Source organism: Rosa chinensis, chromosome 2 (assembly GCF_002994745.2).
Source record: "Rosa chinensis cultivar Old Blush chromosome 2, RchiOBHm-V2, whole genome shotgun sequence".
In the NCBI taxonomy this organism is placed as follows: domain Eukaryota; kingdom Viridiplantae; phylum Streptophyta; class Magnoliopsida; order Rosales; family Rosaceae; genus Rosa; species Rosa chinensis.
The window spans coordinates 44,927,535-44,944,710 of NC_037089.1; the positions used below are offsets into that span (position 1 = coordinate 44,927,535).

Below are 17,176 nucleotides of genomic sequence, written 5' to 3' on the forward strand. Positions count from 1 at the left end.
CCTATGCGTTATCTATAAAGATGCTATGGTTATCATATCATAAACAATAGACGTTTATCTTTATCAAAAATGGATTCCTAACCAAAGAGTGACATACCTAAACTCATTTGGTAACTAGATAGAAAATTCATATATTTCCTATTTATTGTAATAAGTTTAATCAATTTGTTATTCACCTAATGTAGACAATATTGGTCCAAGGGGGAGATTGTAAAATATTATTTGGACCAATATTGTCTACATAACAACTGAACCAAAACTCATTTCAGAAAATAGCCAAAGTGTGCACTGAAATATATGGTTTCTCAAAATCCATTTAGTTCTGTCAAGTATACAGTAGCTAAAACAGAACTTGGAAATGAACATACTTGTTCCAAATCACTTATAGTAACCTCCGCATCTCACATGAACTACAAAACCGATATGATGAAATCAAGTGATAATGTATGTCATTCTACAGTAAACACTTGATCATAGTCCAACTAAAATTTTGAATATCAAAATCACAATGCAAACATTATTTACTTAAGCACCAGTGGATTACATGTTTGCTTCTTACTGAATATATGCATATTTGATCCACCTGATAATCAACAAACTAAAGTAACAGCAATCAATATATCTGAAAATACCTCAAGTTTTATTCATTCATCAAAACATGAATACATATTGTTTCTAACAAGAACTGCAAACTGAAATAAAATTGAAACTTTCAAACTAAGAAACTGAAAAACATGATCTTTACAACTTTTGCTCTTACTGAACTCAAGAATCTAAACTGGACAAAATTCCCATATCCTCAACATGTTTCTTGAAAGCTGAAACTGTTAATGCCTTGGTAAAAGGGTCTGCAAACTTTGCATTTGTACTAATGGCAGCTATATCAATCTCTCCATGTTTTACCCTCTTTCTCACACTGTAGAACTTCAAGTCTATATGTTTTGAATTATTAGACCTTTTGCTATTCTTGCTGAAGATCACAATAGCTTCATTGTCACAATAAACTTTCAACTTTCCTTCAACAAGATTACTTAAAATCTTTGTTTCCAAAAGAAAGTTTCTGATCCAGATGCCTTCACATACACCTTCATATATGGTAATTATTTCTGCTTGCATGGTGGATGTGGCTATCAATGACTATTTCATTGTTTTCCAAGCCACTGCACCACCTGCCAACATATATACATAGCCACAAGTAGACTTCATTGATGCAGGATAATTGCCTGCAAAATCTGAGTCTGTGAAGCCTACAAGTTTAAACTTCTTTACACGCTTATACACAAGCATGTGACTCTTAGTCCTCTGTAGGTATCACAATACCTTTTGCCAGCAATCCAATGCTTATGTCCAAGATCAGATTGAAACCTGGATAACATACCAACTGTAAAGGATAAATCTGGCCTAATGCACACTTGTGCATACAAGAGACTACCAACTAATCTAGCATATGGTACAGACTCCATTTCCCTTTTCTCAACACATGTTTTAGGGCATTGATCCCTATTTAATTTATCTCCCTTAAATATTGGAACCTCCCCATGAGTACAAGTAGCCATATCAAACCTCTGAAGTATTTTTGATATGTAGGCTTGTTGAGATAATCCCAATAGCCCTTGTGTTCTGTCTCTCTTTATCTCAATTCCTAATACATAAAAAGCTTCTCCTAGATCCTTCATATCAAAAAATTTCGATAGAAATATTTTGGTATCTTTCAGCAATTTAATGTTACTGCTAACAAGGAAAATGTCATCTAAATATAGGATAAGAAAAACAAACTAGTTTCCAACAACTTTAAGATAAACACATTCATCTACCAAATTTTATGTAAAATAAAAATATGCAACCACAGAATCAAATTTTCTATACCATTGCCTAGATGCCTATTTAAGTCCATAAATAGATTTCTTAAGTTTACCGACTAGTTTTCTTTTCCAGTTTCAATATAGCCTTCTGGTTGTGACATGTATATCACTTCTTTCAGTTCACCATTTAAGAATGCTGTTTTTACATCCATTTGATGTAACTCCATATCATAGTGAGCTACAAGAGCCATTATGATTCTAAAAGAGTCCTTAGTTGAAACTGGTGAAAATGTTTCTGTAAAATCCATACCTTCCTTTTGTGTGAACCCTTCAGCTACAATGTGAGCCCCGGTAATTTTGTTTAATTACTTTGAATTTTCTCAGGCTTTGGTTTTGAATTTTTTTTTCTCCTAGAGTTGGAGAGTGAGTTAGTTCCGGTTAGGTAGAACAATTTTCAGTTATGTACGGAATTAAAGGTTCTTGTAGGCCTTTAGTATGGTCTGGTACAAGTTGAGTTTATAAAGATTTTGAGTTAGGCCACGTTATTAAACATAGTGAAGGGATTTAGTTAGAACAGTTGCTCACTTAAGAGTGCATGAGCTGCTAGAGGTGTGTATCTGGGAATGAAACACGTTAGTCTGGGTAAGTCACGTGTCTATACCTCTTGCCTACACCACTCACCACCTCACTGACAGCCTTCTCCACCTATATCTCTAGATTTTTCCGTCACTTGCATGCCAACCATACTCCTTTAGTTCTCAGAACCAGAGATTACATCCACTAATCTCATCTGCATCCACCTAAAACCCAAATCACCTTTCTTACCCAACCTTCCCAAGAACGAAGAAACCAGCCATGGCAACGGGTTAGAAGCCACTGAAGTCCCTATCTTCTTCCGTTGCCGAGTGTAGAAGCTTGGGCTTTGGAAATTAGACTGAGATCAGTTCACTCCTAAGGTAATCCCAATCCAACTCATCCCTGGTGTTCACTTAGTATTTCGATTTGATTATAAGACTGGGAAATTTATAGTTCTTCTTAAATCAAGGTTTGGAATTGGGGAAGAGTAGAGAATTGGAGCTGGAGGTCGATCGAGGGCTCTTGCCAGTTAAAAGGTGGGATTGTGCAGTACATAAATCGAAGAAGAAGGATTTTGGGGTGAAGGCTACTTGACTGGGTATTGATCAAATTGAGGTAAGAAGCATTCTTGGGTATAAATCTGGTCAGCTTTTGGTAGTGGTGTAGGTTACTATAATTGTTTAATAAAGGATCTTTGGAATATGTTTTATGAATGGTGACGTCCAGCATGACTAGTCAATGGTTTGGTCTTGGTATATGTATATTTATATACATAATTGTGTGTTGTGGGAGCCAAAAGTGTTGGACGTGATTGTTGGGTACAACTGTCTCATTGTAGAGTAAGTTGCAGATTTGGTTGAGTTTGGCAGAAACTAGATTACAGTTAAAGGTTTGGTTTGGCCTTGTGGAAATTAGTTGTTCGCTTGAACTATTTACGTGACTTAGAATTGGTCGAAAATGATATATAGGTGAAGGATAAATTATTTGTTCTAAGGAAGTTACTAACTTAGAATTGTTGGGTTTAGGATTCCAGTGACCAAGGCTTACCCAACGACGGTGATAGCTCGGAGATTGTCTAAGCACGGATTCCAGGTAGGGGGGACTCACCTACGCCTCGCTAGAGTTTTCTTTACATATTCGTTTTAAGTGTTGCATGACGTATGCAAGGTTTCGGTATGTTTTATTTATATTTATATTTCTACTTTATTTTATTTCGTTTTATTGACACGTAAATAACTATTAACGTGTCAGGCCGTGCTATACGGTCAAGTGAGATGACTTGAGAGCGAAGGGTGGCTCTGACTTCCTTGGGTTCGATCCCCTTAACCTCCGGAGGGTTAGTTACGCCGTCGTTCGGGTATTTCCGATCGTAATGACGGGCCCGGTACGTGTGTGTAGCAAGGTAGTGGACGCTCTCGCTACGCTTACCTGGTAAAATTCTATTTGAGGTAAGGCCGTGTAGTTGGTCTATGGGACCGGTCATCTGGTTTGTGAGCTATTGGGATCCCGTCTACGAGTCGTGTACTTAATGATTTTCTTTATGTTATTTTTATGTCTTACGCATTTCTAAGTTCGTGATAATCCTTTACTGCATGCTATTTATAAAACCTAGTGGGGTTGAGCTCCTCTACTGGGCGATGAACGTATGTGATGCTCACCCCTACTTTCCCTCCAGGAACTGAGCAGGAGCTAGCTGAGGACAAGACTTAGACACTTGGGTGTTGGCATCGTCAAGTTGTGAATAGCTTCTTTTGGACTTGACTGTTGGTTTGGCAGGTGTTGATCAGTCTCCCTCCTTTTGAAATTGTGAATGTGACTTTGTCTTTTTGTGGGAACCTTTGTAAATTTGTTAGTATCCGCCTGCCTATCTTTTGGTGTGTGTTACTTAGCGTGAATCTGAAACCCGAATCTTGGACTCATGGCTTTTGTGGAATGTAAATAAAGTACTCTTTTGTTGTAAAATCTTTACGCTTCCGAATCGTACTCTCAACCTCAATCGTAAACGTTTTTCTCACCACAATTTTAAAAGGCCTTGCAAGCTTTGGTGGCATGGGTTTGTGGCACAAGCTGCAGACTCATGTTCAGAGGCTTGCGGCGCTATAACATAATCCTTTCGGGGCGTTACATACAAGCCTTACTTTATGCTCTCAAGTACAGATAGATATGAGTTCATATATGGTCCAGGTACCCTTTAGTGCATTGTAGCTAGTTCTAAGTCCACTGAAGGAAATGGCAGGGAATGCAGTACAACATGCACCACTTGTCTATCATTCACTCCCGTCAATAACTCCCTGAGACTAGCATTAATGTTGATCAGCTTCATTATGTGCTCTCTAACTCCCCCAGATCCATCATACTTCAGGTCATAAAAAGCCTTAGACAATCTTGCAGCCTCTACCTTCTCACTCTCTTTAAATTTTCTCTCAATGGCCTCCATGTAGTCAGTAGCCAAATCAAGTTCTTCTACACTACCTCTTACAGTGTCAGACATAGTGTTCCTAATGCTGTTCTTACCCATTCTATTTGACATGTGCCAGGCTTTAAAAGCCTTAACCTCCTCAGCTGAACTCTCATCAGTTAGTGCCTCAGGTTCATCCTCATGAAAAACTAAGTCTATGTTCTCATGCATCATCATGTAACGTTCTCCTGAGTTTCTCCAGGCTCTAAAGTTTGTTCCAGTACTGAGCATCAAAACATTGTTGAGGTTCATGTAAATACTCCCTAATGAGCAAAAGTAAAAGAAAAATTCTATAAGTTCTAGTTTCAAAAACCTTAAAAAGCATGAAGTTTCAACATGGTGACATTTCTGTAGATATATGTGTTAGCTTTCAAAACAGTTCATAAACACACATAAATCACCAAAACGAATATCACACAAAATAGCAATAAGCATATTAAGATACTATGCCAATAGAATTACCCCAAGACTGAATTTTACATCGGGCAACACTTTTGTAGCAGCAGACATAATGTACTTAATTTTCTGAATCTTCACTCCATAAGTAGAGAATTTAAGCTATCCAAAAAGACAATCAACATCTTATGACAGTAGAAGAGTCTTCAAGTATCGAAATATGAATTCAAAATTATGTGTGGAAAGTGTGGTAGGAAGAGCGTGGAAGCATCGGGAGAGACTTATGGAGAAGCACTATAGTTGTTTAATAAATGGATCCGTAGCTAGTTTCTCACTAGTATTATTACAAACAAGTTTATCATAATATATACACCTACGTCCAGTTGTGGTAGGCATTTATTCCAAAGGTAAAATCATCTACACAGTAGCGTAAGAGGCTGACGTAGCAATGCCACACATTCCTTCCACAGCCTCTATATTTCTTTGTATCCTAACGTAGCCTTCTTCACCCCATTCTGTGCCCCATGAGTTTTTCAGCAACCAATAATCGATCCCCTCATCAGTTGTTCCGTAACCAATAGCAGTAACACAATGGTCGAGGTCCGTTCCACAATATCCTGTCAACACACCAGATGAATAGTATTCGAATGCTCCCTCAGCTTGAATGCAAACGGATACAGGTTGATTAGCAACAGCCTTGAGAAGGTCCTGTTCACTGTTTACAGGCACATCTTCGTAGCCGGTTATGCTACCTGAAGGGCTGTCTGCCTCTGTAGTATTGCACACATTATCAGTAGCAGTATAGGGATAATTAGCCTCGTTTGTAAGCCCGTGCTTTTCTATGATGTACAGAAAGGCAACGTCGGGGTAGCCACCCATACAGCCTTCATTCTCACCTCCGACGTCACAGTCAACCAACTCTTGCTCAGACATAGAGACTAGTTCACCAGTAGCAAGCTGAAGAGCTCCTTCCAAGGCTCCCACTGTTGCGAAAGCCCAACAGCTTCCTGCATAGTAATTCCAATTACAGATATAGTAGTTAGAACATTATTGAAATCAAATGAAACAGAATTCCATTAGTACAATAGTGCATGCATTATCCCTAAATAACAATCAGAAGCAATTGACTACGTACCACATTGGCCTTGGTCTTTGACAGGCATTACAGCTCCTTTCGTTCTCCAGTCTAGTGAAGATGGCACTACGCTAACATTTTCGTACTTGAAAGAAGTAGTCGGCCGAGGGGTATCCCGAAGACCCTTGAATCCAGTCCTTTGGGATTTGAATTCTTCAGTTGTAAGGTCTGCAAATTGATTGACGCTCAATTTGTATGGTTTGTTTACATCGCTATTCGAAGAATCAATCATTGCCACATTTTTCTTGAATACATTGAAGCGAGTCTCCTTCTCATTCATGCTGCTGTATTGGCGTCCATAACGAGTCATCCATTGCTCGTATCTCTCATACATGGCTGCATCTTCAAGATTCCGAGAGGTGGCTTCAGAAGACCAAGCCCCGAATATGAGGATCAAGCACAGGCAAATACATTTAGAGTACATCTGGTTTATGAACTCCATGCTTGCTAGCTAGGATATGATTTGATGGAGTAAATGAACTAAAGAGAAGCTGGTTTTATACAGAAAATGACCTTGATATCTCCGGGTACGCGTCCCCGAAAAATCAAAGTTTTGATATGATCGAATTGAACCAGCTGTGTAACATCAATATAATATAATGACACGTACAAGAACAAAGCACTTTTTTTTTGGAAATTGTTATTGTTTCTTCTTCTGTGCTTTCACAAATTCCTCCGTCACTCTTTGGCAACTAATTTGTCCAGACTTTGCAGGTCAAACTTGATTGGAATATGCAGCATTGGTACCAAGTCATCTTCAAAGTACTCCATCCAATGAAGCTTTCTGTCCACCCGAAAGCATTAATTCGCCATTCCTTCTCTATATAAGTACCAGAAAATCAGGCTTAACTAGATCTCATTGGCTTTTTACAGGAACAAAGACAGTTAAGATTCAAAATCTATTGGACGAGGAGAGAAGAACAAGACTCATCCTAAAGAAAGACAACTACCAGCTGAACGGCAAGCAGAACACAACAAGAAGCAAAAGATACATAAAGAACGGCAGGCATATTGACATTTTTTGTCAAAACCATTTAGAACAAGTTATCACATTTTCCTTACATATGCATGAATATTTTAACCTGCATATACCCATTAGTGTCCTTATGTTTCCTAGACAGGATCATACATGATTAGAAAGTTGGTTTTAGGATTAGTAATGGTGCATGGTCCTAATATTCAACTGCATGATCTAGAAAGTGGTTCTCCATCTAAAATTTTCAATTGTAGGCCAATAAGCAGAGGCGGAACTAAATTTGAGTTAACATAAACCCACTTACGCCAATAATAAATTGGTGTGCTCACTTATCCGATTTAAATCTCATACTTAATTAATAAATTACAAATCTACCATTCTGCCACTAAAACCACATCTCTCTATCCCTGATCCAAATCACAGATCCCCCTCTCTTCCCTCTCTCTTTCTCCTCCCCTCTCCGATCTCTTCTTCTCCCCTCTTGATTTGGCGGTAGTCGTCGTCCGGTGAAATTCCAACCGGCGTCAGAGAATCAGACATCACCGTTTTTAACTAAGGAGCTCGACGACTTCCCACGCGCCTCCCACGGCGCGGCGACGCTGTCGAAGCCAGTCGGAGGGGAGAGCCTGTTCACGAGGACGTCCAAGACGCTGCTGAACGACATCTCTGCGGGGCTCGCGAGGAAGAAGTGCTGGCGGTGCTCGGCGCTAGCCGTTCCGGCAAGTCGATGCTTATCGACGCCTTGGCCGGAACGCCAATGCCACCGCCTCCTTTGAACAGCAACTATGCCCGGCATGATAATTCAATGCCTCTGTAAATACTCTATTGAATCAGATCTTACCTTTCGGCTTTGATTTCTGTGATAAAGTATGTGATTGTAGGTGAAATAGTTTCATCTCAAGAGGATGACAAGTTGATTTGAGCCACCGGTGAGAAACTATGTTTCAACTCTGGAAAGGGGACCAGGTGTCTGAGCTTTGCTCGAGCTGATGACGAATGGCAACCAAATTATGCAAAACCATTTTTGGAAATTTGATATTTCACGTGGTACGTACTGTGGATTTCCCCATTTCCACCTGCACCTCAACATGGTGTGCATATTGAGTTGATTGACTTGAACTTGTAATTTCTTATTCCAAGCTCTCATGCTTATTAAACCATCATGTGCAAGCTGATTGATGTTTTAGCTTTACAATGGGCCCCATTGAAAGGGGTGTAGTGTGGTGCTCTTCTTCTTATTCTTTAATGTATCAAACTGTACAGCTTTTTCTTCCTCTGATTTCTTGTAATTAATATAGAGAAATTTATTATTGGGAGGGGGAAGGGAGAATAAAAGGTTTATTAGGGGGTAATAAGTTTATTATTTAGGGGGGGCAATAAACTTTTTATTGGGGGTAATAAATATTTTATTGGGGGGCATTAAATTTTCTATTGGGTTTTTTTTAGAGGCTATAATATTCTCCGGTGACCTATGCGATCTCCGATAACATCTTTAGGGACATCCGGCGAGGTTCCCAGTGACTGATGACTAAATTTCGGCGATCTTGACCAAAGTCCGGCGGCCTTTGATAGAAGTCTCCAATGACTTCTCTCTTTAGACAAAATAAAAATAAATAAAAAATATTTAATTAGGTATTATGGCAAAAAATATGTAATTTGTTAGGTAAATAGGTAATTTTATAATATATTTAGGTAAGTGAGGCTAATGTAGGTCAAATTTAGGTAAATGGACAAATTTTTTTTTTTAAATTATAAACTTCCTTATGTATATGTTACGAATGGTACACATATATTTCGGGCATGGACCACGCAGTTACACTTAATAGTAGATTGTTAATTATTGTATTTATATAAAGATCCGGTTGGTCTATACTGGAATCACCGGCGGTGGTCCGTACCCGAAATTTACGTACTTACTTTCGTGCCTGATAAATGTCCTGAGAAACTTTATTATTGATAGAGTTCCATACATCTGTCGCTCCATGGCCGTCATTTCAACTTTTGTCTCCAATGCCAGAAGAGAGTTCATCTCATGCTTCACTGTTACATCTGGACATTAGTCACATTACCCAGCACTGTTACATATGAATAATACTGTTCCTCCTTTCCCCCCTTACAGATAAACGGTATTTTTCTTTATTACCTCAAAAAGAATATTCTCTACTTTGGCGGAGTACGTACGTCCCTTGTAGATAAAACTGTCACATATGCAAGATCACTACTCAGTAGTTAGCAAGATTAAATGAACAAAATCTTTGATAAATAATAGCGTGAGGAGGTATCAATCTTTATCAAAGAAGATAATACAGTGGCAGTGATGTGTAACAATTCAAACAATTAAAATAGAGATTGGATTAGGACTATCAACATTTCGAGCTCTTCAGGGAATGAACAAAAACGGTTTGTTAGGATAGTGATGATTGATCATTTAATAGCAAGACGGTGTTATCCCACGAACAATTCATCCATTGGTAGAGAGGATGCCTCCTCTAGAATGCTCTCATTCTACTTGGAATAGGGATGATGTGTGCAGGGTTTTTTTATTCTTTTTTTTTTAAATTTCCTAGCCTAATGGATATTTTTGGAAAGTAGTGATCGGATACTTCAACCCTAGATTTAATAGGAATCGGAAGCTCGGGATGATAGGCAAATAGCCATTGACTACTTAAATCAGAGGATTGCTTATTACTACTAAGCAATCCCTTTTATCACATGCGGCTAATGTTAAGGCTAGGTTTGTGATACAAGGGTTATACACGGATGAGGCTCTTCCGATCATGAGGCCAATGTGTCTCCTTTGCTCAATCGGTTTTCCTTTCCTTTCAGAAGCGCTAATCGAATAAGATAACCACTAAAATTAACATAAAGAATTTCAGCTGGAAAAAATCTCGTTACCAATTACTCTCCCAGCTAGTAAAAAATTGTTGAAACTTCAAAAATTGAAGGTTCCAACTAAGCTGGCAATGAAAAACTAATAGTCAAAATATGAAATAGAAAGGAATAAATTTTTGTGAGTGATGAATTTTTGAATAGAATGATGTAAATGGTGGTATATATACAAGCCCTACACTACTACATTACACATCTTGTTCTCTAAGTGTACTTGTCCTCCAAGTTTCCTTCTTCTACAAGATCCTTCTCCTACAAGTTTACTTTATATGCAAGCAAACTTATTCTACACAAAATGACTCACAAGTCAACACTAATTAGATATTTACTTAGATCTTATAACGTAATTAGGACAACTTTCTAATTTAATGTCATAGAATTATCAAACTCTTTGGATAATATTTAGAATTTGAGCGTATCCATAGCTGTTGTTAAAACAGAACCTGCTTGATCAGACGTTGATCATTATTTTGACAATCTGTGAAACATAATTTTAATCCTAGTTAGCTTTTTTTTTTCTTTTTTCTTTTTTGTGAGAATGAATCCTAATTAGTTTTTATTTGAAAGAAAAGGAAATTTCCCGATTTGCATGGTCCAAAATTTTAGACCGAAAGAAACGGGGCAAGTAGCGCAAATAAAAGTGAACGCCCCTAATTAGGAAAGTATCTTCCTGCATGCCATCGTGACGTCGTTGACTTGTATGTATGGTCTTTCCTAATTGAGTATACATCGTCTATATATATGCACTGCACGACTTGACAAAGTTGTCAACTCAATAGCTCTAGATCGACACGACTGATTAAGGTGATCAATTGAAGAAGAAATCATGGGACGCAGGAAGATAGAAATCGAGAAAATCAGTAACAAGAACTACCTAATGGCCACATTCTCTAAGCGGCGAAAGGGTCTGTTTCACAAAGCCAGTGAGTTTTGCAGGTTATCCGGTGCCGAAATCGCCATCGTTGTCTTTTCGCCAGGTGACCGTGTTTACCGGTTTGGTCACCCTTCAGCAGACTCCATCATTGACCGGTATGATGATCCGCGAACCAAAAATAACAATAATAAGGGCACACGAGAGTTTCCGTATACACTTGACGACGAAGGCAATGAAGCTCATGATGATGATTTGGCCGGCAGCAAGCTTGGAAAAGAGGCAGCTGATGGTAAGGATGAGCTTGGAAAGGCCAGGTTTTGGTGGGATAATCTGCCTATTGAAGATATGGGACTAAAACAACTTGAGCAATATAAAAGTTGCTTAGAAGTTATAAGAAACGAGCTGGCATATGAATTACATGAGACGAAGAGAAGAGAATCACACACCAAAGATTTTTTGAGTTTGATTGGCTTCAGTACTAGTACTTCTACTTCTGATCCAGTAAGAGAACGCAACTGTGATATTGTAGAAGAACACCAAGCACAGCTTTCATGGAGCAGCATGACGAGCGCAATTAACCCAAATTTTACTATTTAAAGAGTTGAACAAGTTAATAGTAGTATTTGGACATATATATGCCCTATATTTTCGACTATGTATATGTGCCAACAAATTATGTATTCGATAGCTTGAGACTTAATGTTCTCAGTTTGCGTGTTTTGATCTAATGCTTCACATGAACCTTTGACACGTTAAATTAATCTGTGAATTTGTGATTTATGTAAAAGTGAGAGTTCATATTTCCAAAAACTTAAGCTCTAGGCTGTGTCTGGATAAATAAATTGTAATTCTTATAGAAATTTAAAATAATGAGATTACATCAATTTTTGATGTGTTCACGTACATTCCACACAAGAATTGACAATTTTATATTTATAACATGGGAAAAACATATATATCAGTTAATTAGATAAAGAAAAAAAACAACGCGCATGTAGTCACCTCCTTTCAGTAGTTCAGTATCAAATCACTCTTTTTATTCTAATGAAATTTTAATCTCATGTAAACATCAAATATATTGATTGATCAATTCTTGATTCTAAGCTCTCAAGCAATAATGGAGTTTTATTCGTATATTGGCGGTGGAGATGGCTTCAAAGACAATCTCTGACATCTCTTTTGCACATAAACCTTCTTCAAAGAGAACCTTATGCCTCATCCTTTGCGGTGGACAAAAGAGAGATGATGAAGGTGGCTTGTTCTCTGGTGTTGGTGCACGATTAGAAAAGAACAAAGAAAATTTCCAACTTAGAATTTTGGTAAGAACTTTATAATTTCTTTATTAAAAATCCCAAATGAGGCAATTCAAGTATTGGATTTATAAAATCAAATCCTGATTTTTAGTAAAATCTCACATTTTTCCCTCCATTCAAACAATTCCTTGGCGAAAGTTGAATACTCATACGCTTAGTGGCAGTAACATAAAAGAGTTTTGGTTTGCGTGAGAGAGTTATTTTTCTTCTGTGCACCGACAGTACAAGTGACTCAGCACCTATTAGGTGATCTCAATTCTTGATATTTGTAGTCAACATTTTTTTTAATAACCAAAAAGTGCACTTGATGTTATTCAGACGTACATTTCTGTTGGTACAAGTGCACGCCAGTTCTCTAAATCTCTTCCTAGATAAGGTAGCTTTTTGTACCGAGAGCTTTTCTATCAACGTCCTCCATCGTTGTGATGGACATATATGAATGTCATGGCTAGATCTCGAACTTTGTCATATTTTTGATCCACCAACAAGTCTCATGATACATTATCGAGTTTATGGTTCATTAATTGGTCCGCTATCTAAATAACTTGCTTGCAATCTACAATCACTTATGGTTGATGGCGGTTAGTTGTGATATTGGTGGGAACGACTAAGGTAACAGTGATCGGGTTGCTGCTTTGGCTCGTCATTGCTCCCGGGTTTGGTGCCGTTGTGGTGTTTACCTCATGTGGCATACAGTCAAGGGAAACTTTTTAACACTGATCATTCTATAGTTGTGTCGGCGCGCCGGAGTATTCAACCTAGTTGGTTAATTATTTGCTCAGACCCTCATCATTTAGGTGTATGTTTAATCATTACTAAACATTTCAAGATTCTATCAATTTCATTTTTCTTTTCTTTTTCAGAAAGCTATTATGCGTCTTGAATTGACATTACACTATTTTTCGTTTTAATTTTATTTTAATCAATTATTAAAAAAAACTATTACTTTAATTAATTACTATTTTTTTATGAACAAAGAAATTACTAAAAGAATCTCCGTGAGATCTTGATACATATGATCAAATAACAATTTGAGAAATACATGATAGACAATTTTAACATACATTATTATATACAAAAGAAAATGCAAGGGAAACTGATTTGGGAAAAGTGACAAATATATATCTTAAGATTAGTAGGAAATAATTTTCAAGTATTTAACCGAAACAATTTGTTTGAATTTTATGAGGCAGACATTGTGCACTGCACTTCACAACAAAAGAAATTATGGTTGCCACTGCATTGCGGGTTGTAATGCTCAAGTCAAAGGGCATATCGGTAATCTGCTCCGCCGAAGGGTTGATATCAGGCTCTTCCCTAAAGTAGAGAAATCCCGGGGGTACGACATTGCATTGAAAAAAAGGTCAGTTTGGGTAAATCCACGTCGGACCCATAATGAAAGAAGGTCCAACGGATTTCTGGGCTTTACTAACATTAGAAAAGCTTTCATTTTTTTTTTGGGATAACAAGTTAGCAATTTTTATGAATGAAGAACGAGTTCATGGGAACAACGAAGGTTTAGCTCATTTTTTTAGTATACCCCTTCTGATTTTGGATGTCTACAAGCGGAGTATATGATGTCATGTAGCTATTTTTATTTTTTAATAATATATATATATATATATAGAAAATAACAAATTTGGACACAAGTTTAATTTGTTGCAGAAAAATAATGGGCTTTTTAGGAATATTTCTTAAATTTAAATTTGGGACAACTTGGAAAGAAACTCACCTTACCACATTTGGAATTGTAAGAATTCAAAACCAAGTTTATCCACATTCAGAGAATCATTCTCAAAATAGTAACAATAATAGTAATTATTATTATTTAGTTTCATTAATGGTTATGTCCCCATGTATTCTTTGGTTTCATTAATGGTTAAGGCTTAAGGACAGCCGTAATGACCCTATTTTCAAAAAAAAATTATTATAATTATAATTATAATAACTCAAATGACCATTTTAAAGGGGAAAACACAATTTATTAATTCCAATTTGATGTAATTTTTATTTTCTTAGGCCTATGGGTTAAAAACTTAAAATAGAAATACTAGCAAATTAAATCAAATAACAACGTATAAATGATACTAAGAAGTCAAAGTGACCTATATGCTAACTTGTGTTGACGGAATACATCAAAATAGGGGTATTTCTAAGTTCAAGTCAACTGCTAATAGGGGTATTTGTCTCATTGAGTTTCATCGCATCCGTCATCTTCTTAGCAATGTCTCTTGGAATTGGATCTCCCGTGAAGCTAACCGTATTGCCAATGCAGCAGCAAAGTTAGCCAAATCGAGGTTGTGCACATAATTGTGGGTTAATAACCCCCAACCTCTCTTGTCTTTGTTTTAACTAGTGATGGGCTTCCTTGTCCTCACTAAGTTTTTATTATTTCTTGGGTTATTATCACAAATGGTATATGAACTTATCATTTATCTTATCAATGGTACCTGAACTTTAATTTTGATCACAACCAGTACCTGAACTTTTCAACTTCATTTCAAGTGGTACCTATCACTAACTTACGTTAATGTTCCGTTAAAAACTAACATGTGCAAAACACATGACCTATATTCAATAGTAGTTTGACTAAAATACGTACCCATTAAAATAATTTTGTTTACTAGATATTTTGATCAATTAATATGTTCATAAAAATATAAGTTCAATTAAAAATAAAATTTAAAAACAAGATCTCAACAAATTGTTTTATAGATATTGACAAAACATTTCAAATAAAACTATAAAAAAATTTTTTTGACAAACTATAAAATATTTAAAATCAAAAGCTTATCAAAACTTTCGTAATTTTTTTTCCTGTCATTCATATATATTTTTAATTGAAGTTGAAAGTTTTTCCTTTTCATAGTCTCATTTTTTATAGCCATATTACCACAATATAAGTGAAAATAAGTGATATTACAAAAAGAAAAGGGGTAATTTTACAAATTTATCCTTGAAAAATGAGTTTGGCACATGTCAGTTTTTAACAGAACATTAACGGAAGTTATTGATAGGTACCATTTGAAATAAAATCGAAAAGTTCAGGTACTGGTTGTGATCAAAATTAAAGTTCAGGTACTATCGACAAGATAGATGATAAGTTCAGATACCATTTGTGATAATTACCCTTTTATTTATTTGCTGTAGTTTTGCTTGGTATTCCTACCAGATGTTTCAGTTGTATTTAGTTTATGTACTTGTTTGTGCCTTCTTTTCAATTGAAGTATTTTCAGATATACAAAAAAAAAAAAAAAATCAATGCTAACTAGTAATTAGGTCAAGTCAAATAATAAGAGAAATCTATGCAGGAACCATAAAGATAAAATATGGTCGTAAAATTTGATATCGTCCAACTCTTATCCTAGGAAATCTCATGATGGAGAAAAGCCTCAAATAAAAGGACAGAGTATCACACATCATTGCAATGACTAGTCCTTAATGGTTACATCCATATCACTCAAGATAACAGAAGAAGCCAAGTGTCAATACCGGTAAAATGAATAAGTTGTGCTACCTTATGAGCTGATATATTTCACGCTCTTGGAATGTACTTACATTTCACAACACTAAAACAATTTAGTTTCCTCCATACTTACAACCATATGGAGCTGGGCTTTGCTTTTACCCAATAGACCCTACACAACTCATTGAGCATAAGACTCAATTTTAATAGAGAAAAAACATGCATAGTTCAAAACTAAGCGTAAACTGAATGAAATCTTAAAGATCTTTGTATTTCTTGGGGATAAAACACTAGCAAGAATGACTAAAACCTTGAGCAAGAGACACAAGCGAGAACTAAGTCCGATCACTATGCTAATAAAATAAATAAATTAGGAGTTGTAATGTGGATCAGAAGTTGCAACTAATCATTTGTTGATCAATTGATCCTACAAAAAAAAAAAAACCAAAGCATCCACTAAAGTTTTATTGAAAAATTAGGTAAGTGGCACGATTTTTCCTTTTGTCTATTTAGGAGAAGTCCACTTAACGACATCCAAAATTGAAACATTAACTTCGGTTTCCTTAGTTCTATAAGAAAATATTATTTTGCTTGCTAGGAGGCACCACTTAACTAAAATATATTTAAAAAATGAATTGTTAATCAAAATCAAATTAAGATATTTTTGTTCCTTTAATTATAAACACACATTTAAAATATGCATAAAATGATTGCTGGTTTGTACTCTTTCAGGTGGAGTATGTTCAAGATCGCAGAGAAGTAGGCTTTTGGTGGGTGCTTGGCCTATCAATTTTTGATTGATGGAGGACTCACGCCTGTTTTCAATCAATCTGATGTTGGTGTTATGGTTTAGGCTGTGAAATCTACATACTATGTGCTTTATTCGCTTGGACCTATCTTGAGGATGTGCATGCATCGGCTTCTTGGCTTGTTATATGCGGAGTTGCGGACTTTGTTCTAATTATAGTCTCTCTGACTTAAGACCTCTTAGGTTCTGTAACCCCCCATGTCGGCTATCATTAAGGTTTTGTTTGATTTATGGAAATGAAAGTAATTTTTTTATCTTTCTCATGGGAAGGGAAATAAAATTTCTCAAGAACTTTATATTCCGATGTTTGGTAGTGTAAGAAAACCTATCCGGAAAGTTGTTAAAAAATTTGTAAATAGTGTAATAAAATAATATATTGTGAATAATAAATGCAAGAAAAGAATGAGGGAAAATGATTTCTCTGAAGTTTGGAATGAACCATTTCTCTTCTTAAAAACATTTCATTTCATTTCATTTCATATT

General features: G+C 36.3%; 3 protein-coding genes across 3 annotated transcripts; 1 reads left to right on the forward strand and 2 right to left on the reverse strand.

Annotated features, from left to right (window-relative positions):
* Window positions 1-4,569: 4,569 nt before the first annotated feature.
* On the reverse strand, window positions 4,570-5,088 carry LOC112184355. Its single transcript, XM_024322613.1, has one exon. It carries the CDS (start codon window positions 5,086-5,088, stop codon window positions 4,570-4,572), a length of 519 nt encoding a protein of 172 aa, XP_024178381.1.
* A 561-nt stretch (window positions 5,089-5,649) lies between these two features.
* On the reverse strand, window positions 5,650-6,809 carry LOC112185924 (senescence-specific cysteine protease SAG39). Its single transcript, XM_024324257.2, has 2 exons — window positions 6,368-6,809; window positions 5,650-6,239 (listed from the first exon to the last, which is right to left on the reverse strand). Exons 1-2 carry the CDS (start codon window positions 6,807-6,809, stop codon window positions 5,650-5,652), a joined length of 1,032 nt encoding a protein of 343 aa, XP_024180025.1.
* A 4,207-nt stretch (window positions 6,810-11,016) lies between these two features.
* LOC112184356 (agamous-like MADS-box protein AGL62) lies at window positions 11,017-11,767 on the forward strand. The gene has a single exon (XM_024322615.2). The coding sequence runs from the start codon at window positions 11,059-11,061 to the stop codon at window positions 11,701-11,703; it is 645 nt and encodes a 214-aa protein (XP_024178383.1). The 5' UTR covers window positions 11,017-11,058; the 3' UTR covers window positions 11,704-11,767.
* The last annotated feature ends 5,409 nt before the right edge of the window (window positions 11,768-17,176 follow it).